Below are 22,542 nucleotides of genomic sequence, written 5' to 3'. Positions count from 1 at the left end.
CGCGCGCCTTGACCACATTAAAAGGATTGTCAGCCTCTGACGTATGAAAATATCCCGACCCTCCTACCGATCTGACGTTGGACAACATGCCAGCCTCCTCATAAGCAGAATATTTGACTCCTAGCCAATCTAAACCAGATATATGTTGACTAACTCATACTCACTTCAACCTAGCCTCAACCACCCCAACCGGCATCTCCGGCGTCCGCCACACCTTCACCAACCTCAAGCCCGAAATATCCAACAAATGGGCCCAATCCTTCTCCGTGCGTTCGCGACCCCCAATCATCATCACACCCTGATCCATCCACGCATGAAACATCTTTGCTCCTACTTCCGGGACAATACATTCAGCGATCAGTACACGGGATTTTTCTCGGTCCATGGCTGCAGCTATGTTAGATAGGATTTGCTGCGCTTCGGGTTCGTTGGGCCAGTCGTGGAGACAGCGGCGGAGATAGTATGCCAAAGCCCCTAGGGTGAATGCGTTAGGTTTGTAGGTGGGTTGAGGGTGAGGGTTGGGGGTGTACGTACCCTTTATCGGCTGTGGTTGGAAAAAGTCATGAGCCATAGCCTCGATTCCATGATTTTTGATCTCCTCTCCGTTATCGTGGAGGACGTGTTCCTGGTCTTGAAGAATGAACCGGCCTTTGAGATCGGGTGCACCCTCTTTGATTTGCCGAAGGACGTGGCCTCGTCCGCCACCGACATCGACGAGGGTTACGGTGTCTTCGCTTGCGAGTGGGCCTAGTTCTTCGGTAATTGGATATATGCCTACGGTGACTAGGCTGGAATCTGAGGCCATCATCGCATCATTGAGGAGGCTGAGATGGTCGGGAGATTGAGCGAGGTGCTCGAACATGGTTTGGCCCTCGCAGTCGTGGAAGAATGTGTATGGGTTGCTGCGGGGAGTTATCCCATTCTTCCAGTTCTTTTGGCGGAAGAACTCGTGGCTTTGGAGCATGGGAGGGGCGATTATGTCGACCCTGATCTGGTTGTTAGCTTGGTGGTTGGTGTGGGATGATGGTGTGGCTTGTAGTACGTAAGGGTGTAGATTGCCCTCATTTGTGGGGAGAGGTAGATTTCCGAGAATGGTGTATGAGCGTATTGTTCTTCTCCGACTTCTTGGAATGGACCGAGTGAGGTGACGGCGCGCATGTACCGGACTATTGGGGTTCTTGTTAGGGGGGTTGAGCCGGGAGGTCGGGTTGAGCGACTACAACGTACCGACCAATTCCTTGTCCACGCCTGTCTTCTCTGATATTTCGGCAGCAGAGATAGGCTTGCCTCCGGTGGGGATGGCGTGGAATACACCAGCCTCCAGGAGTGTTCTTATAGCTGCTATACTGGCAGCCTGGAAAACAGTTCATAACTTCCTTTATTATAACGGGATAAGGTGGCCTACATTCTCGAGATGCGCGAAGAGCATATCCGCTGGGCCACGAAGGGTTTGTACCAGACGTGTCGCCTTGGTCAGCAGATTGTAACGGCTATCAGCTGATAGACTCTCTTGGTAGCTTTCTGCGGCAGATAAGAGCTGATCCAGGTCCTGCTGGACAGCTTCATCCTTGTGGCCAGTTCTTCCCATCTTGATAAAAGTGATATACAATTGAATGTGGGGGCTGCGTTGCAAACTGGTAGATGATGTCTAGGCTCATCTGACAAGATGAGGAGTTCGGAGATCGTACTTATAAGACAGACCCTCCTGCGAAAATGGGTCGAACTGACACCATGTCATTATTGGAAAGCGGAATGACAGCCAAACGTACTGCCGATTCGTATCCAGCCATCATATTTTGCAGATTTTGCTGGGCTTACTACCAAGGAGAGTAGATAGTACTTTGTATGAAAGCGGGGTTGAAGGTAACTAGTTGGTGCAGAAATCTATCATGGCTAAGAAGAGATAAAGCGGGCCAATGACGGGTTCGTTCGTTTCCGAGAGCTGCAGTCATGGATGAATGGAGGGCCTCAGCGAGCTAACCCACTTCTTTCTATTGGGCTACAAGACGTTCCCCTCATCTTAACACTGGTACTAAGAGCGACGGGTCAGGTTTCCCGACATTGATGGTTCTGCAATGAGGAACTGAGCCCAACAGATTGGGCATGGAATCTGTCATTTAGTAGAAAAAAAGGACATCTAAATCCGAGGCTTGAGTATTATAAGTAATTCTTACTTTAAGAGCTATGTATGTACTACATTTCACATCGGAGCAGGGTGTGTGTGGTTATGGGGCGGAGGATCGAATTGTCAACTAGTTATGTAGATAAACCATAGCAGATACTATGTAGAGCACAGGCTGGTTGCAGAATACATGGTGTGTAGAATTTGGAAGTAGATATGTAGGAATCTTAGATGTAGCGACTTATCCTGAACAGTTCCAGCTATCAGGAATGCCGACTACCCGCCTAGTCAAGTCAATTTGATCGTCCGATTCCTGCTCGGTCTTAAGTGCCGGTTACACCAGGAATACCTTGCTTCCCTTGCTTCGGATTTCTCGAGCTTTCGTTTTCGCAAGCTTTGGCCAGGAACCTTTCTCGCACTACACTCTCCCGGGTTGCCGTTGGTCTTCATGAAGACCCGATAGACATTGAATTGACTTCCAAATTGCCCGACCTACCTGGAACTGTAAATCCAGGCGATTTCACACGAAATAGTATGCCACCTCGTCACTCCTGCTTACAATATCTTTGCTTGGCAGGTCTCGGATACCACATAGTATGAGTGAGCTGGGGTCTGTGTCAGGAGGTCATTCTCTGCAAGTAAATGGACACACTGAACAGTCATGATCTGATGAGCTCAATGACAGTTCTTTGGCTGCCCTCTTGTCATTTCCACGGGCGCCTCATTGCCAGCATTGTTGGTGTACAAGGCACCCTAAGTTCACAAAACCGCAAGCTATAGACTGGTTGGGAAATACGCAAGCGAAAGGTTACCAGAGTACGTCGCTCTACAGAAAGATACAGAACTGACCCAAAATGAGACGCTATGGAGCCTCTGCTTGGGGGTTTATGTTGCCAATGTGTGAGCGTGCAATGGTTGTAGAGGATGTGGAGGAACACGGGAAAGGAGGGGGGGGTTTATACTCAGATCTCGACTTCTGCCTCAGGAAGACCGGTAGCAGACCACCGTGATTGGATTCAATTATATGGGGTAGTCCTCAGGCAGCCATACGACCGCCCAGTCGTCAACGACGCCTTCGTACTGCATCCAATCAGCCAGCATCGAACACGACGAGCCCATATGTGGACGACAGTCGAGATTGCAATCGAGAATACGAGCCTGTGTATCATATGCCTGGCACGGTGGCATATAAGCGACACGACTGGCTGCTGGTTTTCCATCTCACTGCAGTCAATTTGCTACACACCACAAAGCCCCACCTTCCCACATCGCCATACAGGTCCCACCACCATCGTGGTCCGCGACGACCACCACATTCCTGATAAAATCAATCATGCACAAGCAGTGTCAAAATCGCTCTGGGGCTAGCAGAGGTTTAATAGTCTGTCATTTTGTGGGGCCGCATCTTTGTCGCCCTCTTTCCGGTTCGACATCCTCCAGACAACATACCATCTTGATGGAACTTCAAGTCCCTGGGGGACAGGAATAGCAACACAGCATTATCACTCTAGCGTCATGGGCGGATCATTCGACATGCGGTGGCGAGCCCCATACATGGATGGAACCCTCCAAAGACGAACCTAGATATTTCCAAAGCAAAAGTGTGGTGGAACCCAGACCTGGCTTGCATTACTTCGTGCAAAGCTCTCGGGCCTCTTCTATGTTACTCAACAAAGCTGAGTGCACCCCACTCCCCACCTAGAGCCTATCCCTCAGCAGCTGAGAGAAATAAGCTGCAAATCCGACAGATCTGCAATCCGCCACACGCGCCATGCGGCTGTCTCTTCCCGTTGTGGTACGGGCGGGCACTCAACGTCGAAAGTGCCTGCGCCTATAATCCCCGTCCCTTTCGCCCCCCGGTCAGGGCATCGCCGTGTGTTGCCATTGTCCAGCCATCAAAGGCTCCCATTTACCATACGGAAAGCGCAACTGAGGAAGCCCGATTTATGCAACTGTTCCATGATGCTGTAAAGCCTAACCTGAAATAGAGTGATGTGTCTCAGTGCGCCTTGTCCTAACCGGCCAGACTGAACATGACGCTGACGCCAAGGTTTTGCCGCCGAAAGACACCACTGATGAGTGGCTGGTCCACATTCTACATGATTTCATGATGCGGAAGGAACTGAGACAGATTCCATCATCCGGTGCTCTGTATCGATGATCAACCCGGAGGCTAGAATTTTCCTTCCCAGAACCAGCTCGTGGTGACGTTGAGGCTGTGTAACATGCGGGTCGTCTAAGTATAGATATTCCCACAATGGTCGTTTCTATTGCGGTAGCCGCCGCTAACGCGGACTTGAGAAGCTAAAATGTGCCCTACATTGGATGCTCTTGTTGAAGGGGCTCGTTCAGACTAGGGTCAATGGCAGTCTAGATCCGATGCGTACAATTACGTACGTACACATGGCAAATAGGAATGCAAGACCCGACAAGACTCAGCAGTACGAGGTCGGAGACTGACAGGCCCCCCATCAAGGGTCCCTTGCATCCTGCATAACCAGACTATCGATCATATTGTTCCTCAAAAACCACCCCATCTATTGTTCTACGAGATGCGAATGCCGTAAACGCTGCCAATTCGCCATGTTTCTCGTTCACTCAGCTAAGCCTGCATTTCAGGGAGCTCAACAATACGGACGACTGAACGCCTAACTTTACATCAAAGATATAAATACGTCGTTTCGAGTCGAGTGAGGCCAGCAACTTCAAAGCTGATATCAGACTCCTCAACTCTGATAATCTTGACCAGCCCCTTTGCACTCTGCCAAAACAACTCACCTTCACCATGCAATTCCTATTCCTCCTCACTACGGCTTTAAGCCTTGGTGCCGGAAGCCTGGCTTCTCCTGCTCCCGCTCCTCAGAGCCTCGACCCAAGGGCTTATTATTGGCATGGATGCGCTGCAGGTATCGAGGTATGGCTATCTTGTCCCCTCTGCTGTGGACTTGTACGTGGAGGTTGGCTGCTGATTCTGACTGACCCGGCGTGAAGTGTCACTCGGACGCGGACTGCCGCTCGAGTTCGGATTGCATACAGACTGCACAGAGTGTAAGTGGACCATAACAGCCTTGAAAACTTTGTTGAAGATATAAAGCTAAAATTGCATGAACAGAACACCAACAATATCCATTGTGGCCAAGAAAATTATCCCTTTGCTTGCTGGGCGGTAAGTAGCATTCATTAGAATTGCCTCTTCGTCTTGCATCTTCTATCTCTTGTGTGCCCAGTGTCTAATGTGATACCCAACCCTCTAACACACATCTGTAGGAGGGGAATAAGTAGGCGTCAAGATGTGTGGCTCCAGCTTGGTATCCTGTTTCTATCAACTACGAGCTGGATGGTAGTTGTAGTGGGGAACTGCTATGCGATGAAGTTCCGGAGGCTATGATGAATAACGGTTTGAAGGGCTGCAGCAAAAGCGGAATCTGATTGAAATTGTCAGTATAAGCCAAATGATCCACTCATTAGTTATCTGCTTATTTCATGCGCTATTTCGGTCCTCTGCAAGTCAATTTCGACAGCAGCTAATATCCAATTAACCAACTTTCGTTAACTTTACCCTTATTTGAGCCCCTTTAAAGGGATGGGCGATGATCCGTAAGATTGAATCTACAGCAAGTTGAAAGGCTGGAGGTTATCGAAGGCCGCCAGCAGTGGATCTTGCTGTGGAGTGGCATGTTCACGCTCATCATGGTTAAGAAGCTCGGCGTGGGCAAAGATTCTAGGTTCAACCCCGGATGCAGCTCGGCGTGGTTAAAATCTCCATTAGGCATCGCTTTCTCTAATCTACCCTCGCGGCTTTTTCGGCTCGCAGCTCATCGTGGTCTTGAATTACCTCGGCGTGATCTAAAGTTATTCCTCTATAAATCATAAGAATCCTTTGATTCTACAATCATCTTCTCTAGTATCCTCGATTTCAATGAAACTTGGAGAGTTTTAGGGTTATGAGAGTAATTGGTGTCTCTACTATATCTTAATAAGGACGTCGTGTACTCGTGTTAAATGTAGAGCTCATCGTTATTAAGAGTAGATTACTAGAACATTTGCGGGTTGGAGCTCGTCGTGGTCTAAGCCTTCTCGCTATTCATCAGCGAAATTCCTCTCGTAATACAAGCATTTTCTTTTTCGATATTTCGGGTTCTCATAAAACTTAGGCAGCACTAAGTTTGTTAGAGTACTTAGGGTCTCTCACGGATCTTAATTAGGGAGCCGTATGTTCTTATGAATTGTAGAGCTCATCGTGCTCAAGAGTAGAGTATTAGAGACTTTTTCGGGTCGCAGCTCGTTGTCGTCTAAGAAAACCTCAGCGTGGTCTAGAGCCATTTTATATAATTTGACATAGTACTTTAATGCACCCAGTATTTTCTTCAGGCCCTGGGCTCTTGAAAGCTTTATGGTCTATCAGGATTATTAGGGTAATCATGGTCTTGTTTGAGGATTGGGAGTAGAGAATCTTGGATTTATGTTGGGAAGAGAGCTCATCATGGTCAAGAATTCTAGAGAATGACCCGGAGAATCCGGTATACTATATATAATCGAACTATGAAAAGCTCGTCATGGTTTAAAAACGAGAGGTTCACCCCCCAAAATACCCGATCGGCAGCTCTGACCACGCCGAGCTGTAAGCCCGACCCGCCATCAATGGTGGGGCCATTGCCACGGTCAGTTGTGTTACCTGCCACGGCCTGCATGATTGCTGTACATAGTACGGAGTACATGTACACGCTTTAGATCGAGCCCACGAATAACACCAGTCCCGGTTGGTCCCTTTGTAGATACACCAATCAGCCATGAAGGATGGATAATCTCTCGGTAGATGTTGGTTCGGAGTAAAACACTCCCGTGGTGCCGGATCTTGGAACACTCCACGTCCATGGACACCGGGGAGAGAGTCAAATACCGTATTCATTTTCTTGACTCGGGATTAAGAGGAGGAACGTAAAAGATTAAGCGCTGGGGTGGCAAGCCTGTTCTGCGAGCTATGTCATGGTGGGTAAGTGAATAGCTTGTCGTTTCTTTACCTCTCGTTTCCCGAACCACAGTCGTCTTCGATTATGGCTGCTGGAAAGAGATATAGGCTGGAATTTATAGCACGAACATAGGGTGATACAACGGCTTGACTCGAGCTGTGAGTGTTACACGGCAGGAGCAATCTTTCAGAAGTATAACGATGCATTTGTGTCACCGCCAACCAATCATGAGAGCATTGTCCTGGATATTGAATTGATAAACCCGGCAGAACTACCCTGGAACTAACGACTCCATATCATGAACATCCGAAGACCCCGGCGCTTGGACAATGGTATACTGCAGTCTGACTAACCCGGAACTCGGAATGCCAGATCCAAGCTGACTTCTGTCGAAATCTCATGTCCCAATGGAAGCGAAATACGCCGCAAAGAAATCTTCATAGTGTCATGTGCTTGAATTGTCTTTGTGCTCTTCAGTTCGTATGTAACCCCAGAGTTTGGCAAGACTTTATACCTCCTGAGAGGTTCAGGGATAAGGTATCTTACTACTGCCGCTACTATTATATGATATCTGTCGACTTTGCGACAGAATGAAGGACATAAGCGCACGAGAACACAGCTGAAACATCAAACATCATATTCAAAACGAGACTGTCAACATGTCATCCTGCTCGAGGAAATATCCCTCGACTGGATTGAAATGACCCAGCAATATCTCAGGAGTCCACTACATACCATGCAAGATAATGGAGCCATCGAATGATATGCAGAAGCCAGGGTTACTCGGACAATTGATCAAAGGTAATGCTGCAGCCTGTCCACCTGATTCCGTCGGCTCCTTCCACCACCTTCGCATTATCAATTTATCACAAACCCAGGACTTCCACAGATATGAATATATAAAGGCCATAAAGCCGTGCTGTGTCACGATCTCCTCGACATCATCGCCATACTACTTTCAAGTCAGTATCTAATCTGCGCATCATAGGTTTACCACCCATTTATCCACCATGGACGGCTTCGACCTCACCACCGCCCCTCCCGAATTCCAAGTCTGGGGCACCGCCGTCTGGGTCTGCAACTCCTACTCCAACCTGATCTGGCTCTACGTGTACGCAGGCATGATATACCGATCCTACAAAGACAAATCCTTTGCCATGCCACTCATCTCCCAATGTCTCAACATAGCATGGGAAATCACCTTCGGGTTCCTATACGCCCCCGACCACTGGCTGGTCATGCTCACGTTTCAAGTCGCAGTTATCACGAATTGTGGTGTCATCTATTCGGCCATCAAATACGGATCCAGAGAATGGGACCGATCACCCATGATACAGCGCCATCTACCCTGGTTATACATAGGTGGAGTGTTATTAGCCCTGGCGGGCCATCTAACGGCCACTGCGGAGCTTGGAGAAACGAGGGCGTGTTTCATGAATGCCATCGTTTGCCAGGTTATTCTGAGTGTGGGATACGTTGGCCAGCTTTTGGTGCGAGGTCATACGCGTGGTTTTTCCCTTCATCTATGGTGCGTATACCAATCTTGTCATTGCCTCCAACGATTCTCTAGACTAATAAGCAATTAGGTTCTTCCGATTCACCGGATCTCTGACCCTAGTTCCGGAATTCTATCTTCGTATCAAATACTGGCCGGAGGTATTTGGCTTCTTGGGTCAGCCTTTTATTCTCTGGTGCTGTTATATGTATCTTGGCTTTGATCTGGCATATCCTGTGCTCTTTTGGTATATACGGAAACGTGAAAAGGAGGATGAGTTGGCTAAAGGTCTTAAAGAGAAGTAAGACTATCGCGTTGTCTGTCTGTCAGGGAGAGTTGAGGGCAAGTACTATGTTGTCGTGAGGTGGTATATATCGGGTCGTTCTGTTTCGTTTACTTTTTATCGGGTTGGGATGAGGGGATTGCAGCATTGTTTCTTTGTCGAGTTTGAGTGTTTTGTGATCTCACTTCCTTTCTCCAATGAATTAGACCTCATAATCTCATTAACGCAGTATATCTTCTGGACATCGAAGAAGTGTACAATCATTATCGAGTTGTATAGGATATGACTGAGTCACAGTAGGGGCGAAGACATATCGAGCAATGTTCCTAGTTAGCTACATGGGACTAAGATCCGCTAGTATCGTTGTTCAAGTGGCAGCAATTATGATAGGATGAGTATCTCCTCCGTAGCTTGGTTTAGATAAATTACGCTGAGAGGAATGAGGCGGTCGCTGTGGGGAATATGCAAGCTGCGACAGCTAATGATGTTTGTTTGTCGCGAAGGACATTATCGATCTTTAATCTTAGATCCGCTCATTGCTCTACGGTGTACATGGTAATGATACCTGCTGAAAGTGCTCTTTCTTTTGTCTGTGATACTTCTGAGGTTTGGGCCGAGATTCCGCCAGATGCTTGTATCCTCCTGGGGAATTCATATTATGCGAAGTGCATTACTGCAATGGAACTTGAATGTTTGACATAGGTGGCGGTGGCTGATAATAGTCCATGCAGAAGTCCTATTGTTGGATACCTGAAGAAAACGGAATGGGTGTCGGTGAGTTGGCCTGCAGTCCAGCCTCGGCCCGCAAGGCTGTGAATTCATTCGTGGGGCCCAGGATTCGACCAAGGTTAGCTCTTTCACTCAGTAGGGTACACAACAAAGTCATCCCGAAATCGCATCATCAGTCACCCGGGTCAGGTGCGTTAGCGATTGGTGCATCCAGTGATGACTTGGTCAGTGATTGCCTGGTCATCCTGGATGCCTGCTGAGGTTCATCGGAGTTTCTCATAGGCTTAGGGTGGGAGAGAGTGAAAGTCGGAGTGATGGCGGTTCAGTACCTCCACTCACTAGCCAGACTAGTCCGGTCGTCAGGTACCCTTTCCGGCGGGTGTCAGTCCAGGGTCCATGGATGAGCCGGCGGTTAGGCCCGTGGATTTCCTTGGCCGAGAGCAACGTCTATCTATGTTAGATAGATAACCGGAGGCCCTTGACCAAAGACGAGATAATTAACTGGCGTGGGTCGCGCCCTAGACGCCCAACCTCCCAAGGATAGGCACGTCATCTATCTAGAAGGTACCACCGGGGCTTTGTGGTGGTGATGAGATTGACTTCACTGCAGTTTCAACAGCCGCTGGCAACATTCCCTCGCGAAATATTCATTCGACAGCTTCGACGTCTCCTGCATCTAAGGCTACGACCCCGTATTTCACGTCTTCTCTGCCTATAAAAGAGAAACGGGGGCAAGTACCTGAATCCTAAATGTTGCCGCCCGCAGCTGATCAGGTCGGCCCAATGCTGCCAATCCCCCACTTCAGCTGAGCGAAGCGCCCGCGTTTACGAGGCACGAGGGGCCACTGCCCAGTCCTTGTTTTCCCTCCTATTTGATCGCTGACTTGCCTTCTTTTTCTTCTTTTTCTTCTCTTCCTCTCTCCCTTTCCCACCTACTTCGTACTTTGACTTCCATCGTCAAATCCGTCAGATCTTCCCGACATTCAACGACGTGAGTGCTTTGGTGGGCATCTAAAATCTATCGTGGCCCAGCCGCCCCCCACCACCGACGTCACGGCCCTCGACCATCGAGGCACCCCGCTTACCCTTCATTTGACTCGACTATACCCACCACCCGCGCTCTCACGCGCACGCGCACAACCCCCCAGGCAGTGGAAGCCTGGCTAAAAATCAAAAAGGAGAATTGCGCGGAATACACAGGGGAGCATCATGGCTTACCCTAGGTACAGCCGCGGACGCCACGTCCTCACTGACTCGGAGTCTGAGTATTCCGAGTCGGACTACTCGATGATCGAGACGAGCCCTCGCCGGAAAGTGACAACTCGCCGACGTTCCGTCTCCCGCCAACGGTTTCATCCGAGCTACAGTAATGCCTACCTTAGCCCTGTCATACATGATTCCCACCTTCATCGCTCGGCATCCACCGGCGCCCGTCGTCGCCCGGATACCAGCCGCGAGCGCAACAATCAACCCGTCGCCGTCATCGTCGACGTCAATAACAGATATGACGCCAAAGCTGATGCCAAGACAGATGCTAAGAGCGATGCCAAGAATGACGCCCGCAACAAGAGTGCCAGCAAGAACCGTAAGCAGGAACACAAGCAGCAGCAGACTTATATCGACCCCTTTGAGTCTGAGGATGAGACCCGGTTGCGGGATCATCGCCGATCTCGGACTCGCCCGAGTAGCATCTCCCGGGAGGCATCACCACGGCCGCATTCTCGTGACTATGAGCTAGTGATCGATCAGCACCTGCTTGGCAAAAATGATTCGAAGCAAGACCTAGAGCTCCTGCGTCAGCAGCAGGAGATCGCACGTCTGGAGCGTGATCTAGCTCGGCATCGCGAATACGCCCAGCACCAAGAGCATCAGAGGCATCAGGCTCGTGAATATGAGCTCGCGCTGGATCAGCGACTACTTGAGAAAAATGATGTGCGCCAGGACCTGGAGCTTCAACGCCAGCAGCAGGAAATTGCGCGTCTGGAGCGCGAACTGGCTCGGCATCGGGAGCACTCCCAGCACCACCAACAACAATTGCAACAGGTACAGTCCCCGCCGCCGCCGCCAGCGCAGCCGCAGCCGCAGCCACAGCCCCAGCCCCAGCACCATGAACACCGGGGTCATCATGAGCTTCGTCTGTACAGGGACGAGGAGGAGTGGTATGAGGATGAAATCAGTGATCGGCTGCGGCGGTTGGAGCGGTTTGAGAAAAAGCAGCGCCAGGAAGAAGAGCAGCGTGAGGCGGAACATCGCTACAAGTTGATCAAGTTTGAAGAGGCCCAGCGTCATGCTGCGGAGCAAGAGGAGCTCAAGCATAAGATGCGTCAGAGGCAACTTGAAGAGCTCCAACGCAAACTCGAGGAGGACGAGGAGCGCGAGCGCATCAGAAAAGAAATCCGCGATGAGGACGCGAGGAGGATCCTTGCCGAGCAGGAGCGCTCCCGCAAGGAGGCCGCTATGAAGCAGGCCGCTATTGATGAGTGGAAGCTGAACGAGGAGCGGAGAATGATCGCTGAGCGAGAGGAAAGGAAGAGGCGTGATCACGAGTTCAAGGAGAGACTGAAGCTCGAATTCGGCTGCAGCGAAGAGCAACTTGAACTGATCATCAAGAAGGATAAGGAGCCTGAAAAGCCAAAAGAGCCGGAGAAAAAGGCGGAGCCCGAAAAGCCAAAGGAGCCGGAGAAAGAGGAGAAGAAGGAGAAGGAGAAGGAGAAAGAAAAAGAGAAGGAACCAGAGCCGCAGCGGACCACTTGGATCAAGGTATGCTCCTTAACCTCCAAGACTGAATGGTCGATCTAACTCACGGATTAGGTCCATCACAAACATCTCCTGCCAGATACCCTCATTGCCTACCGTCTGCCCTGGGATTGGGACGATGTAAGTTGAGCCCAGCCATTCTGTTGTAATGCATCATCAATGCTAACTGCTCTCATAACAGCTTGACAGCAACTACATTATCATCAAACAATGGATCTCCGAAGATTTCCAGGAGGAGCTCTTCGCGCACACGCGGCGTCTGCGTGAGGGCAAGCTCGTCACTCAGCACTCAAGCACCCTGACCGAACTCAAGGTGAACGACCGAAAGAAGGACAAACTGTATCTTGTCCGGAAGAAGAACCCGAGTTCCTCCAAGGCCTGGATCTTCACCTAAACAAGGCCACAACATCATTATATTATATACGCAGTGTGATACCATGATTTGCTTGCTTTGGTCTTGTTTTTTGCGTCGTGTTCTGTTCTGTTTTCGCTTATATAAAGACTGTCAATCCTGTCTTGTCTCATACATACGTTGATGCGTGACATGTCATGTCGTTATGTTGATTTTCTTTCTTCTCGTGAGTTGGGATTGACGCAGTTATATATATGATACAATGATGATGATGAATGATGATCGATGCAATCCCATATCCGAACCCATTTCTATGCCCGTAACGATAACGACAACAATCACAATAACAAACTCCAACACTGACTCATCATACTCATACCGGGAAGCCGAACACGAAACCCATACCATACCACGATTTATATAAATCCCATCTATACCGCCTTACCCCACGACACCTCAGCCCGGAGAATCAACTCCTCATACACCGTCCACGCAAGCGCTGAACTCAGCGCCTTCCTCGTAATCCGCAGCCCCAACCCCCCAAACAAACTCCTCACTCCATCCTCCCGCACCATCAACCTCGCCGCCCGAACCATATTCCCGTACCGCCCAGGCATCAACTGCAAGCGAGTCTTGACAGCATCAAACGGATTCGTAATCGCCGTAGCCAACCCCGCCGCCAACCCGCCCGAGACGAAATTAATCGACGACGACTTCATCGGCTGCTGATCCGCCGACGAACTCGCCAGACCCGCCAATCGCCGCTTCAACTGCTCATAGAACAGAACATAGAGGCCCGCATACGGCGCATCTCGCGCCGCGGTAGCCCCGAACCCGGAGAACAGGCCCCGGAATCCTTCCGTGCGGATGATATCCTTCCCTGCGCTGAACAGACTGCGGTAGGAGTAGTAGTCCGATTCGTAGCGGACTTTGAGCACGGTCACGGGCATCATGACGAAGCCGGCGGCGACTCGGGCGGCGGCGCCGGTGGTGAGGTTGGCGGTGTTGGAGAGTTTGGGGAGTGCGGAGGAGCAGCTATTGGTGATTTTGGTGGGGGTGTGGTTGTGGTGGGATTGGGCGAGGCCGGTTCGGAGGGCGTTCAGACTGGTGAAATATAGGGCTGAGCCGAAGCCCGTGCGGAGGGCGGAGGGGAGAGTGCCGCGCCATAGGTTGCGGATTGGGTGTGGGGAGGAGAGGATGGTTTTGATGGTTGGGAGGAGGGAGGCGCTTTGGGATTGTTGGACCCGGGTTTTGAGGAGGTCGGCGGGTTGGAGGAGGATGGAGGAGGTGAGGCCGGAGAAGAGGCCGGCGGCGAAGTGGAAGGTGGTTTTGGAGGCTGTTGGGTGGGTTGATGGTTAGGGTTTCCTGGGTAGAGGGTTGGATGGGTGGGTGGGTGGGCGTACAGGTGGAGGTTGTTTTCACCTGTGGTACGGCGTAGGCCGCATTGTTCGACATTGTTTCGGGTCCTGCGGCTGGCGCCGGGGATCGGGATAGGTATATGAGGGTTTGAGAAGGGTCCGCGTGAGGAGGTTAATTCATTCGGGGCGCTGCGCGTTGGAGGCTGAGGAAGAATTTGAGATTTGAGACTGACCGCATACAAGCGGTGGCGGTCACATTGATGGTGATTAGGGTAACATGGTAGGTTAATATAGTATATATATAGATTTATGGAAGATGACAGGCAAGATAAGTCTTGTTTTGAGGGAATTAGAGGAGGACGGGGAGAATTTTGAAGAGACGGTGTAGATACGAGAGGAGGAGAGCGTGTTTTCCCCGAAGCGGACGGCTGTTGGTGAAGTCATCAGGCCGGGCGGAAAGCATCTCGATTGGCTGCCGATCACCAGCCACAACTGCCGCGGCCGTTCGTCGCTTCTGACTTCCGACCTGTCCGGCGTAAGGACCAGCCACAGGATAGGTACAGGTACGCATTCGGGTTAAGGTTAATGTACCTGGGCTTGTCTGACAGGAACTGAAGCAGTAGAACCTGTAAGATTGGTATGGGCAACATCGCCAGGGCTAAACTTTGTCCAGTTCGCCGGATACTGTATCCTAGTGTACTTCGACGGACCACAGGGCTGATGGTAATACTATAGAAAATCTGCAACGACATGGACTGCTATTTTCCGCGCTAAACTGCTTAGCAGCTTCAGTCAGTCCAATCCAGGGATCTCGTCTGACCAGGTGCCATCTTACCTTGGCCAATGCATGCAGAAGAATGCAGGCAGGCGTTGCCATTCCACTTGCCCGCACCCACGTCCTCCGCAGGGCGCTGTAATCTTACCGCCCATTGTTCCCGGCGGGAGTTCGTCCAGTCCGGTCTGGCCAATCGGGACCCTGGAAATCCACTGACATGCCTTCCTAGGCAGACGGGGTCGCAGATCGGCGTAATTAATCGACGTCACGGGTCTGGAGGGCCGGTAAGGCAGAGTAAGGTAAGTTCCATGGCCACCACCTCCTCCAGTTGTCGACAACTGCCTTTCTCTCGCCCTGGGACTTTTCTCCCTCTCCCAGATTGCCTCCTGCTATGCCCGCCGGCCAGTAATCCTGCCGCTCCGTTGTCGTCCACCAGAGACGTCGCCAACTCTCTCTTCCCTGCGGAGAGCTCTGTCTCCGTCCATCATGTCTCCGTGGTTCTCTCTCCCGCATATTCCGTATCCCCCCTCCAGGGAAGGATATTGGAGTCCCGTCACGTCGACGCTGAATTGGTGCGAAGAGGTATGCGGTGCTCAGCCCGTCTCGTTATCCGTCACAGTTTACGATATGATTGGCTGCTGATCGTATGATCGAAATAGGACTACTATGCCACCATCTACTCCGCAGAGATCGTCAATACCCTGACAAATTTGCTGTTCATGGCTCTCGGAATCAAGGGCTTTCTGAGCTGTCGCCATAATGGTCATGACTCGATCTTTCAGGTTGCATACTGCGGCTATTTACTGGTCGGAACGGGCAGCTTCCTCTTCCATTCGACATTGAAATGCAAGTAATACTTCATGGCGGGGAGGGTAACTGGGGTACATGTTGCTAACGCCTGCATCTCTCACAGACCCCATGCAGCTTGTTGATGAATTATCCATGATTTACACCACGTGCTTGATGTGCTATGCGTCCTTCTCATACTCCAGGCCGACGGGCACCCGCATCTTCTTAGGCATCTTCCTTGCCAGCTTAGCGATCTTCATCACCCTCTACTACCACTACCTCCAGGATCCCTTGTTTCACCAAAACGCATACGGCATCTTGACGGCCATCGTCCTCATACGCAGTATGTACACCATGGAGGTTACGCTTCGTCCTCGCTGGCGCCATTCCACTGAGGAGGACAGACTGGCGCGCGAAAAGCAGGGCCTGCCCGTCCCGACCAAAGAGCACCAGCATTACGAGAACGTGCGGGACTTGAAGACCCTCAAGACCATGTGGTTTATGGTTATCTACGGCTTGAGCGTGTTCTTGGGCGGGTTCGCTATTTGGGGCTTGGATAATGTCTTCTGTTCGAAGATCCGCGGATGGCGCCGGGAAGTGGGTCTTCCTTGGGGTATTCTTTTGGAAGGCCATGGCTGGTGGTATGTTCGCCAAGTTATCATGCATCCGGCACTCTCCATATACTAATTTGCTGCTAGGCATGTGATGACCGGCATTGGGGCGTACCTCTACCTCGTCTGGGGTATCTGGCTACGCCACTGCTTGAACAAGCGCCAAGAAGAGTACCATCTGTGGTGGCCTCATTTCTGGAATTTCCCCGAAATTCTTCGCACCAGCACCTTAGGCAAGAGTGAGAATGGCGCTGCTAAGAAGTCAAACTAGATTGGATCGCTACACCCTCGTTCGTTATCACTTAGACCACTTTCAGAAGGGCATCAATGACCGGAGCTTTGAGCCCTCGTATCTCAGCATGACCGTTCGCGTGCAGGTTGATCGATAAACGCTTATAGATGCCAGTTTTGAGCCAGTCAGCCGCTTTTTATACATAGCCTATAGAGAAGAGCTGAGAACAAAGAAACAAATGTAGATTTATCCATTGGGGTATCCTGTTGAATATGCAGGCGTATCACTGGCCACGTGCATGCATAGTTATCTATAATGTTCTTATCAGAGGACACGGTTTGTACATCCACCAATACGCCCAAGCAATATACTTACAACCCTAATCCCGAGGCGAACAACCGGGCACTCATAGCTTCGACTTGGGAGGATTCTTCTTTGGTCTCTCAGGAGCTGGAACATGCTCCTTCCAGCGAGGATCAATCGTCACCTTCTCGATTTTCGACTTCCGACTCCACTGTTCCCAGAACTCCCTCTCCTCGGTTCGCCATCGTTCAAGTTCAGCACCCAGCCATTTACTGGCTGCATCAGCACATTGTGTGGGGGCCTCCTGAGCAAGAAGATGGCCAAATTCAGCCAGATACACATCGCGCACCCGGCCAGCAGGCGCCCCACCACTGCCCCCCAGTCCTGTCCCCGTGGCGGCCATCTTGTCCGCCATCATATCAGGAAGACACATATCCGATTTCCCACCGAAGATATAGCACACGCTTGGACGGAGATGCGGGAGCATAGCGAAGACCCGCGACGGCTCGGGGCGGTAAAATGGCCATGAACCCAGATGTTCGGGGTTAAGATCTGGATGAGTCACTCTGTTCACGGGGATTTTCTTTCCCGGGGGCCCGTCGTAGTTGGGACGCGAGAAGGTGAAGACTTCCTGGTGGAGGGTTGTTCGAAGCGTGACGGGACGGTCATTGCTTTTCTCGTTGGTCTTGGATCCGTCTCGTGGGTAGATGGCTGTGGGGAGTTCGCGGAGACCGTATTTGATCCAGCGGTCGAGGACGCGGGAGTCCCAGGCTTGGTAGAATGGGTTTCTGTTGAAGGCTTCCGCGGCGGCTTTGCGGGATGGCCATGTGTCTCGTCGGTAGGTTGAGAGTTGGGTCGTTTTAGCTATCATTTGTCGCCGTCGGAGGGCCATTTCGTATCCGTCGATTTGCGTGGATTCGCGTTGGATTACGGGGTCTAGGAGGACTAAGGAGTGGATCAGGCGTGGGTGCATGAGGCAGAGCTGTGCGCTGGAAGAGCGTTAGGATCGCTTGCTTGTCATGGGAAGGGTAAGGGGACCTACAGGTGGGCGCCACCCATGCTGTGGCCTATGCCGATAATGGGTCGAGACATGTCCTTCCGCTTTACGTTGATAAGGTGGAGGAGATCTCTGGGGTGGTCGAACCAGCTTGCTAGTTGCATCGTCAGCATTGGTTAGGGTGATATGACAAGCAGAGACATCATATACGGTCATTTCCCAATAGATCCTCATTTACTACGCTGCTCTCGCCCTGATGCGCCACATCCGCCATCCAGATACTCCTGATTCGGAATCCATTGGCTTTTGATCGAGCATGCAGCTCTTCCCACAGGGGTTCGTAAAGCTCCTGGGGTATACATTAGCTGCTGTACTTCAATGCGACGTTGCTGCTCCTGCAAGGTTCTCATACCTTAGGAAACCCATTGGCATGTGCTGCAAGGATTGTTACATCGCCTGGTTGCGGATTGGGGTTATCAAGTGGAATATATTGTTTCACCACCAAATTCAGTACATCTTCTTGCTCGTTGGCTGTAGCCGCGGGATACTCCCTGATATGTTGGCATTCGACGATATGCTCAACGACGCGGAAGGGGCTAGACGATGGGGATTCTAACGACATGGTTTATTTGGCTTATTGAGCAGCTTATTACCCGCTGCTGTAGTGGGGACAACGGTGGTATATATGGCTTAGAGGGATCGGGGTGACATTGATTCCCCAGATTCGGAGGATTGGAACTGCCGGGGTCGACGATGAACCGAGGCTGTTCGACGACGGCCCATACCCGTGGAAGCCGGCCGGTCGCAATCTACTAGATGTCAGGCCGCCAGGCGGGCCTGAATGATACTGTCAATTACGGTACGAAAGTTACAGGTATGGCTCGGTTCGAGGGTTTATCCTTGCTAGCTTTGTTGCCGTTGATATTGGCAAAATAATGAGCATCTTTCACATCACCAGGCAAGATGGCCGAGTTGGTCCAAGGCGTCAGGTTAAGGTCAACCTTAATATTCAGCTTCACAGCTTCCTGATCATCGTTTGATGGCGTGGGTTCGAATCCCACTCTTGTCATTTCTTTTTGCCTTTTTCCCCCGCTGTGTGGGGCTTCACACTGTGTACCATGATTTTTTATTTTATTTTCTGTTTTGAGCAATTGCTTTACGCTTTGTGTGTTCATGTAATATGGTCGTGCAATATTATAAAAATATCTGGTGTAGGTTGCAGGCTTGGCATGTAACCCGCTGCCGGATATATATCGAAACCTCTGTACTGACGACTGTGGACATTAGGCAGTGACTGAAACTACGAAGTACTCCGTGCTACCGACACCGTGGATATGCACTGGATGCTGTGGTTTTCAAATGAGTCTATCTACCCCGCTGGAATCCCTATCAATCATTCGTGATCCTCTCCACTCAATCTCTGTATATAATTCCCTCCGCAGTCGCCGAGGTCCCATCAGAATTCAATTAAATCAGTGCCACCCATCCTCCTAGCTGCGCATCCCACCCATCCAAACCCGCCAAAAAGCGAATGAACTCTACCGCGTACCACCGAAAAGGAAGTCGTGTGTCGCGGTACGGAGTACATATGATCAGTCACTTCCCCAAGCGCGTCGGACCCGGCGAATCGGGTAAATTACTTCATGGCAAGTGAACAAGGTATTGTAGATTACACATACGGAGTACAGACCAGGGAATAAGTACTGCAGGCACCAAGAAAAAGAAGCTATCACATGGACAATGACGAAATCTGGACATGGGAAGACTGTATCTGACACCACTTATTGACGATCTGCGATGTATCTTATCTGCACGTGATCTGGTGTCGCGCGTCTGCGCGTCGCATCGCAGAACCACAAGAGCCCGACAGGCGCTCTCTCCTGCAGAGGTAGAATCGATCAGCAAATGTCACCGTCTTCCCCTGAAGCCTATCACCTATACAACACATATTCTTACTGAGAGGTACATCCCCCGCAATGGCAGACCAGGAGGAAGAGCTGCAACTCTTCAGCCAGTGCAAAGTCTGTATAATATGCTCCAAAGATCTTAGTGCCGATACGGCACATCAGGTATGGCCTGCACTAATATTCTCCGTCTCACTTCCAACCGGCTAACGATTATTATTGACAACAGCTTGCATCCACCCTCGAAGAACATGGCGGCGAAACTGTCATCTACGAACCGCCAGCCACCTTCCCACCCCTCTCCGAATTCACCCACCTTCTGTCCTGCACGGTCGACTTTCCGGCGTTTGATGCAGCTAGCGATGCCCTGATACCGGTTGTTAAGCCCCACTGGCTACATGCGTGCCTATCAAAGAGAAAACTAGCCAACCCGCGACAATATAGTCCGGATCCGAGGCTGTTCCTCAACGACGTGGTGATTACCTGCGGTGATATACCGGGAGGCGACAAGGAGGCTATAATCGGAGGTGTGCTGGCGAAAGGAGGAATTTACAGCCCCAAGGTCTCTCAGCAGGTCACTCATTTGGTTGATCTGACCGCAGACTCTGATAAGGCTCGACTGGTCGTTGCGAAGAAGTTGAATGTCAAGATAGTTCTTCCGCATTGGTAAGGCGGCCCTGGATGCGCTTGGCCCAGTCTAACAATGTTTCACAGGTTTGATGATTGCTTAAAGCTTGGACGAAGGATCGATGAGCGTCCGTATACCCTCCCAGACCCGGAAATCCTACGTGCAGCACCGGATGCCCCCATACGCTCCTCAGAAAATCGTGACATCATCGGCGCATCCACGACAAATCCAGCTACCCTACCTTCGTCAGTCAAATCGCCCGAGTCCCAGCCCAGCCTTACCGTATTCCAAGACAAGCATGTCATGCTCTCCTCAGACCTGGGCATTGGGCCCCGTCTACTCGGATCTATCGAAGAAATCATCAACAATGGTGGAGGCTCTGTCACGACAGATATCTCGAAAGCGGATATCTTGATATGTCGCTATAGAGAGGGGTTCGCATACCGCACGGCATCAAGGCTGAATAAGGACGTCGGAAACCTATCATGGCTCTACCATTTGATGACTTACAACACATGGACATCCCCTCTACGGCGGTTACTACACTACCCCGTCTCGCGCTCTGGAATTCCGGGCTTCAAGGGATTTAAGGTCAGTCTGTCCAACTATGTTGGAGAAGCCAGAGCCTACCTGGAGAACTTGATCACGGCAACGGGCGCAGAGTGCACAAAGACGCTAAAGCAAGAAAACACCCACCTCGTGACTGCCCATGGAAACAGCGAGAAATGCGCCGCTGCAAAGGAATGGGGGTTGCACGTCGTCAACCACCTGTGGCTGGAAGAGAGCTACGCAAAATGGAAATTGCAACCCGTTTCTGACCCTCGCTACACCCACTTCCCCAAAAGGACGAATCTAGGCGAAGTCGTCGGACAGACCCGGCTGGACAGGTCGATCCTTGAAAGCCTGTTCTTCCCGTCTGAGGTGCAAGCCCGAGCCGCGACAAGCCCTCGTCGAGCGATGCAGACCAAGGAACAGAACACCGTAGCTGCCAAGCCATCGGATACTATGCAACCACCATCGGCAAAGGTGACAGAATCTGAGAGCGAAGTACCACCGGCACAGAGTGCCACACCACGGCCAGTTGGCAAATCGCGAAAGGCTGCGGATCAGAAACTACAGACGCCGCGCGCCCGGCTGGCATCTGAGGGCAAGGAAAATGACACACCATCTACAACAAGCAGTCGCAAGTCGAAGGAGGCCGCAACTGCTCGACTGCATGAGATTGCGCCGGATATTGCCCTGTACGAGAAAGAAAAGAAGCGTGTGGGTGGTGTGATTTATGGTGGTCGACGGAAGACCGATGAGGATCGAGTCATACTCAATAACAGCAAGAAGCGACGATCAATGGAAGCGGAGGAAGAGAGCGACGAAGGGGACATGACGGAATCAAAGAGGCAGAAGAAGTCGAAGCCTCCTGTGGCAATGCACCTGTTGATTACGGGGTACCAGAAATGGGTTGGAAACGCAAAAAAGGAAGACGCAGATAAGGTATGTTTGTCCATACGCTCCGTATACATGTTTCTAGCTGAAATCCTCTAACCACGAATAGCGCCAACTTCGTGAACTTGGTATCCTGGTTGTCCAAGATGCCCGGAGATGTTCCCATCTTGCTGCCCCGTCCATCCTGCGGACCCCAAAATTCGTCAATGCGCTTGCATATGGCCCCGTGATAATGAACATCGAGTTTATTACGCAGTGCCTCAAGCAGGACGAACTTTTGGACCCTGCCGATTTCCCTCTGAAGGACATGGCCTCTGAGAAGAAATACGGATTCTCTCTTGAAGCAGCAAAGGCAAATGCCAAGCAGAACAAAAACAAGCTCCTGCGAGGGTATCACATCCAATGTGTGGAAACCATCCGTGGCGGGTTCGATGCGTTCAAGTCCATTGTGGATGCTAATGGAGGAGAATGCACCCTATTCCGCGGTCGCGTCTCATACCGGTCACAGCGGGAGGAGAGCGAGGAGAGCTCGGGAGACGACGATCCGGGCCGGAAGGAGATATATCTATTGAGCAGCACCGCTGCGGACCACGTCAAGCTGTGGCCGCGGTTCCGCCAGATGGTTCTCAGCGCGGGCAAAACGCCACGGATTGTCCGCGTGGACTGGCTCCTTGATATTGCCATGTCCCAAACGCTGCACACGGCAGATGCATATGAGCTGAACGAGGAGATGGCGGACGAGATGGAGCAGTAGCGGGATCAAATTGGTGTTAGGAGTGCAGCGTTGACACATTGCT

The 22,542-nt window shown here is 51.1% G+C and overlaps 8 protein-coding genes and 1 non-coding gene across 9 annotated transcripts; 6 read left to right on the top strand and 3 right to left on the bottom strand.

The window, feature by feature from the left end:
• Positions 1 to 6: 6 nt before the first annotated feature.
• Positions 7 to 1,832, bottom strand: BO80DRAFT_381678 (O-methyltransferase). Its single transcript, XM_025716854.1, has 5 exons — positions 1,406 to 1,832; positions 1,228 to 1,354; positions 1,043 to 1,166; positions 535 to 986; positions 7 to 474 (listed from the first exon to the last, which is right to left on the bottom strand). Exons 1-5 carry the CDS (start codon positions 1,586 to 1,588, stop codon positions 161 to 163), a joined length of 1,200 nt encoding a protein of 399 aa, XP_025575350.1. The 5' UTR covers positions 1,589 to 1,832; the 3' UTR covers positions 7 to 160.
• Positions 1,833 to 4,417: 2,585 nt separating this feature from the next.
• On the top strand, positions 4,418 to 5,512 carry BO80DRAFT_424997 (uncharacterized protein; the record flags this gene model as incomplete). The annotated part of the gene is made up of 4 exons (XM_025719416.1): positions 4,418 to 5,036; positions 5,114 to 5,170; positions 5,235 to 5,288; positions 5,390 to 5,512. Coding segments are annotated over exons 1-4 (251 nt in total), but the record flags the coding sequence as incomplete, so codon positions are not given.
• Positions 5,513 to 7,858: 2,346 nt separating this feature from the next.
• BO80DRAFT_68455 (uncharacterized protein) lies at positions 7,859 to 9,015 on the top strand. Its single transcript, XM_025724706.1, has 3 exons — positions 7,859 to 7,893; positions 8,081 to 8,620; positions 8,679 to 9,015. The coding sequence occupies exons 2-3, from the start codon at positions 8,103 to 8,105 to the stop codon at positions 8,890 to 8,892; spliced, it is 732 nt and encodes a 243-aa protein (XP_025575348.1). The 5' UTR covers positions 7,859 to 7,893; positions 8,081 to 8,102; the 3' UTR covers positions 8,893 to 9,015.
• Positions 9,016 to 10,334: 1,319 nt separating this feature from the next.
• On the top strand, positions 10,335 to 12,945 carry BO80DRAFT_68427 (uncharacterized protein). The gene is made up of 3 exons (XM_025724705.1): positions 10,335 to 12,359; positions 12,411 to 12,476; positions 12,538 to 12,945. The coding sequence occupies exons 1-3, from the start codon at positions 10,809 to 10,811 to the stop codon at positions 12,748 to 12,750; spliced, it is 1,830 nt and encodes a 609-aa protein (XP_025575347.1). The 5' UTR covers positions 10,335 to 10,808; the 3' UTR covers positions 12,751 to 12,945.
• BO80DRAFT_381675 (putative mitochondrial carrier protein) lies at positions 12,914 to 14,504 on the bottom strand. The gene is made up of 2 exons (XM_025716853.1): positions 14,112 to 14,504; positions 12,914 to 14,044 (listed from the first exon to the last, which is right to left on the bottom strand). Exons 1-2 carry the CDS (start codon positions 14,161 to 14,163, stop codon positions 13,140 to 13,142), a joined length of 957 nt encoding a protein of 318 aa, XP_025575346.1. The 5' UTR covers positions 14,164 to 14,504; the 3' UTR covers positions 12,914 to 13,139.
• Positions 14,505 to 15,173: 669 nt separating this feature from the next.
• On the top strand, positions 15,174 to 16,764 carry BO80DRAFT_493534 (ceramidase). The gene is made up of 4 exons (XM_025723825.1): positions 15,174 to 15,423; positions 15,501 to 15,687; positions 15,755 to 16,271; positions 16,329 to 16,764. The coding sequence occupies exons 1-4, from the start codon at positions 15,328 to 15,330 to the stop codon at positions 16,510 to 16,512; spliced, it is 984 nt and encodes a 327-aa protein (XP_025575345.1). The 5' UTR covers positions 15,174 to 15,327; the 3' UTR covers positions 16,513 to 16,764.
• A 50-nt stretch (positions 16,765 to 16,814) lies between these two features.
• BO80DRAFT_493533 (putative toxin biosynthesis protein) lies at positions 16,815 to 18,395 on the bottom strand (the record flags this gene model as incomplete). The annotated part of the gene is made up of 4 exons (XM_025723824.1): positions 16,815 to 17,765; positions 17,819 to 17,927; positions 17,984 to 18,122; positions 18,186 to 18,395. 4 exons carry the CDS (start codon positions 18,393 to 18,395, stop codon positions 16,880 to 16,882), a joined length of 1,344 nt encoding a protein of 447 aa, XP_025575344.1. The 3' UTR covers positions 16,815 to 16,879.
• Positions 18,396 to 18,730: 335 nt separating this feature from the next.
• Positions 18,731 to 18,842, top strand: BO80DRAFT_t155. The gene has a single exon. It is a non-coding gene; the product is annotated as a tRNA-Leu (tRNA).
• Positions 18,843 to 19,664: 822 nt separating this feature from the next.
• Positions 19,665 to 22,507, top strand: BO80DRAFT_68314 (DNA repair protein Rtt107). The gene is made up of 4 exons (XM_025724704.1): positions 19,665 to 19,842; positions 19,907 to 20,343; positions 20,392 to 21,793; positions 21,855 to 22,507. Exons 1-4 carry the CDS (start codon positions 19,750 to 19,752, stop codon positions 22,497 to 22,499), a joined length of 2,577 nt encoding a protein of 858 aa, XP_025575343.1. The 5' UTR covers positions 19,665 to 19,749; the 3' UTR covers positions 22,500 to 22,507.
• The last annotated feature ends 35 nt before the right edge of the window (positions 22,508 to 22,542 follow it).

The sequence above is a fragment of the Aspergillus ibericus genome, assembly GCF_003184845.1.
Source record: "Aspergillus ibericus CBS 121593 unplaced genomic scaffold BO80scaffold_19, whole genome shotgun sequence".
Taxonomy (NCBI): Eukaryota; Fungi; Ascomycota; class Eurotiomycetes; order Eurotiales; family Aspergillaceae; genus Aspergillus; species Aspergillus ibericus.
This window is presented reverse-complemented; position numbering and strand designations above follow the sequence as displayed.

Coding starts and splice junctions, on each gene's coding strand:
- BO80DRAFT_68427 (XM_025724705.1), top strand. CDS start 10,809: ATGGCTTACCCTAGGTACAGCCGCGGACGCCACGTCCTCACTGACTCG. Junction 12,360..12,410: donor AGCGGACCACTTGGATCAAG/GTATGCTCCTTA, acceptor CTCACGGATTAG/GTCCATCACAAACATCTCCT. Junction 12,477..12,537: donor TGCCCTGGGATTGGGACGAT/GTAAGTTGAGCC, acceptor CTCTCATAACAG/CTTGACAGCAACTACATTAT.
- BO80DRAFT_68314 (XM_025724704.1), top strand. CDS start 19,750: ATGGCAGACCAGGAGGAAGAGCTGCAACTCTTCAGCCAGTGCAAAGTC. Junction 19,843..19,906: donor GTGCCGATACGGCACATCAG/GTATGGCCTGCA, acceptor TATTGACAACAG/CTTGCATCCACCCTCGAAGA. Junction 20,344..20,391: donor AAGATAGTTCTTCCGCATTG/GTAAGGCGGCCC, acceptor AATGTTTCACAG/GTTTGATGATTGCTTAAAGC.
- BO80DRAFT_381675 (XM_025716853.1), bottom strand. CDS start 14,163: ATGTCGAACAATGCGGCCTACGCCGTACCACAGGTGAAAACAACCTCC. Junction 14,045..14,111: donor GGTGAAAACAACCTCCACCT/GTACGCCCACCC, acceptor CCCACCCAACAG/CCTCCAAAACCACCTTCCAC.
- BO80DRAFT_68455 (XM_025724706.1), top strand. CDS start 8,103: ATGGACGGCTTCGACCTCACCACCGCCCCTCCCGAATTCCAAGTCTGG. Junction 8,621..8,678: donor GGTTTTTCCCTTCATCTATG/GTGCGTATACCA, acceptor ATAAGCAATTAG/GTTCTTCCGATTCACCGGAT.
- BO80DRAFT_381678 (XM_025716854.1), bottom strand. CDS start 1,588: ATGGGAAGAACTGGCCACAAGGATGAAGCTGTCCAGCAGGACCTGGAT. Junction 1,167..1,227: donor CGTGGACAAGGAATTGGTCG/GTACGTTGTAGT, acceptor GAACCCCAATAG/TCCGGTACATGCGCGCCGTC. Junction 987..1,042: donor AGGGCAATCTACACCCTTAC/GTACTACAAGCC, acceptor CAACCAGATCAG/GGTCGACATAATCGCCCCTC.
- BO80DRAFT_493534 (XM_025723825.1), top strand. CDS start 15,328: ATGTCTCCGTGGTTCTCTCTCCCGCATATTCCGTATCCCCCCTCCAGG. Junction 15,424..15,500: donor CGCTGAATTGGTGCGAAGAG/GTATGCGGTGCT, acceptor TGATCGAAATAG/GACTACTATGCCACCATCTA. Junction 15,688..15,754: donor CTTCCATTCGACATTGAAAT/GCAAGTAATACT, acceptor CATCTCTCACAG/ACCCCATGCAGCTTGTTGAT.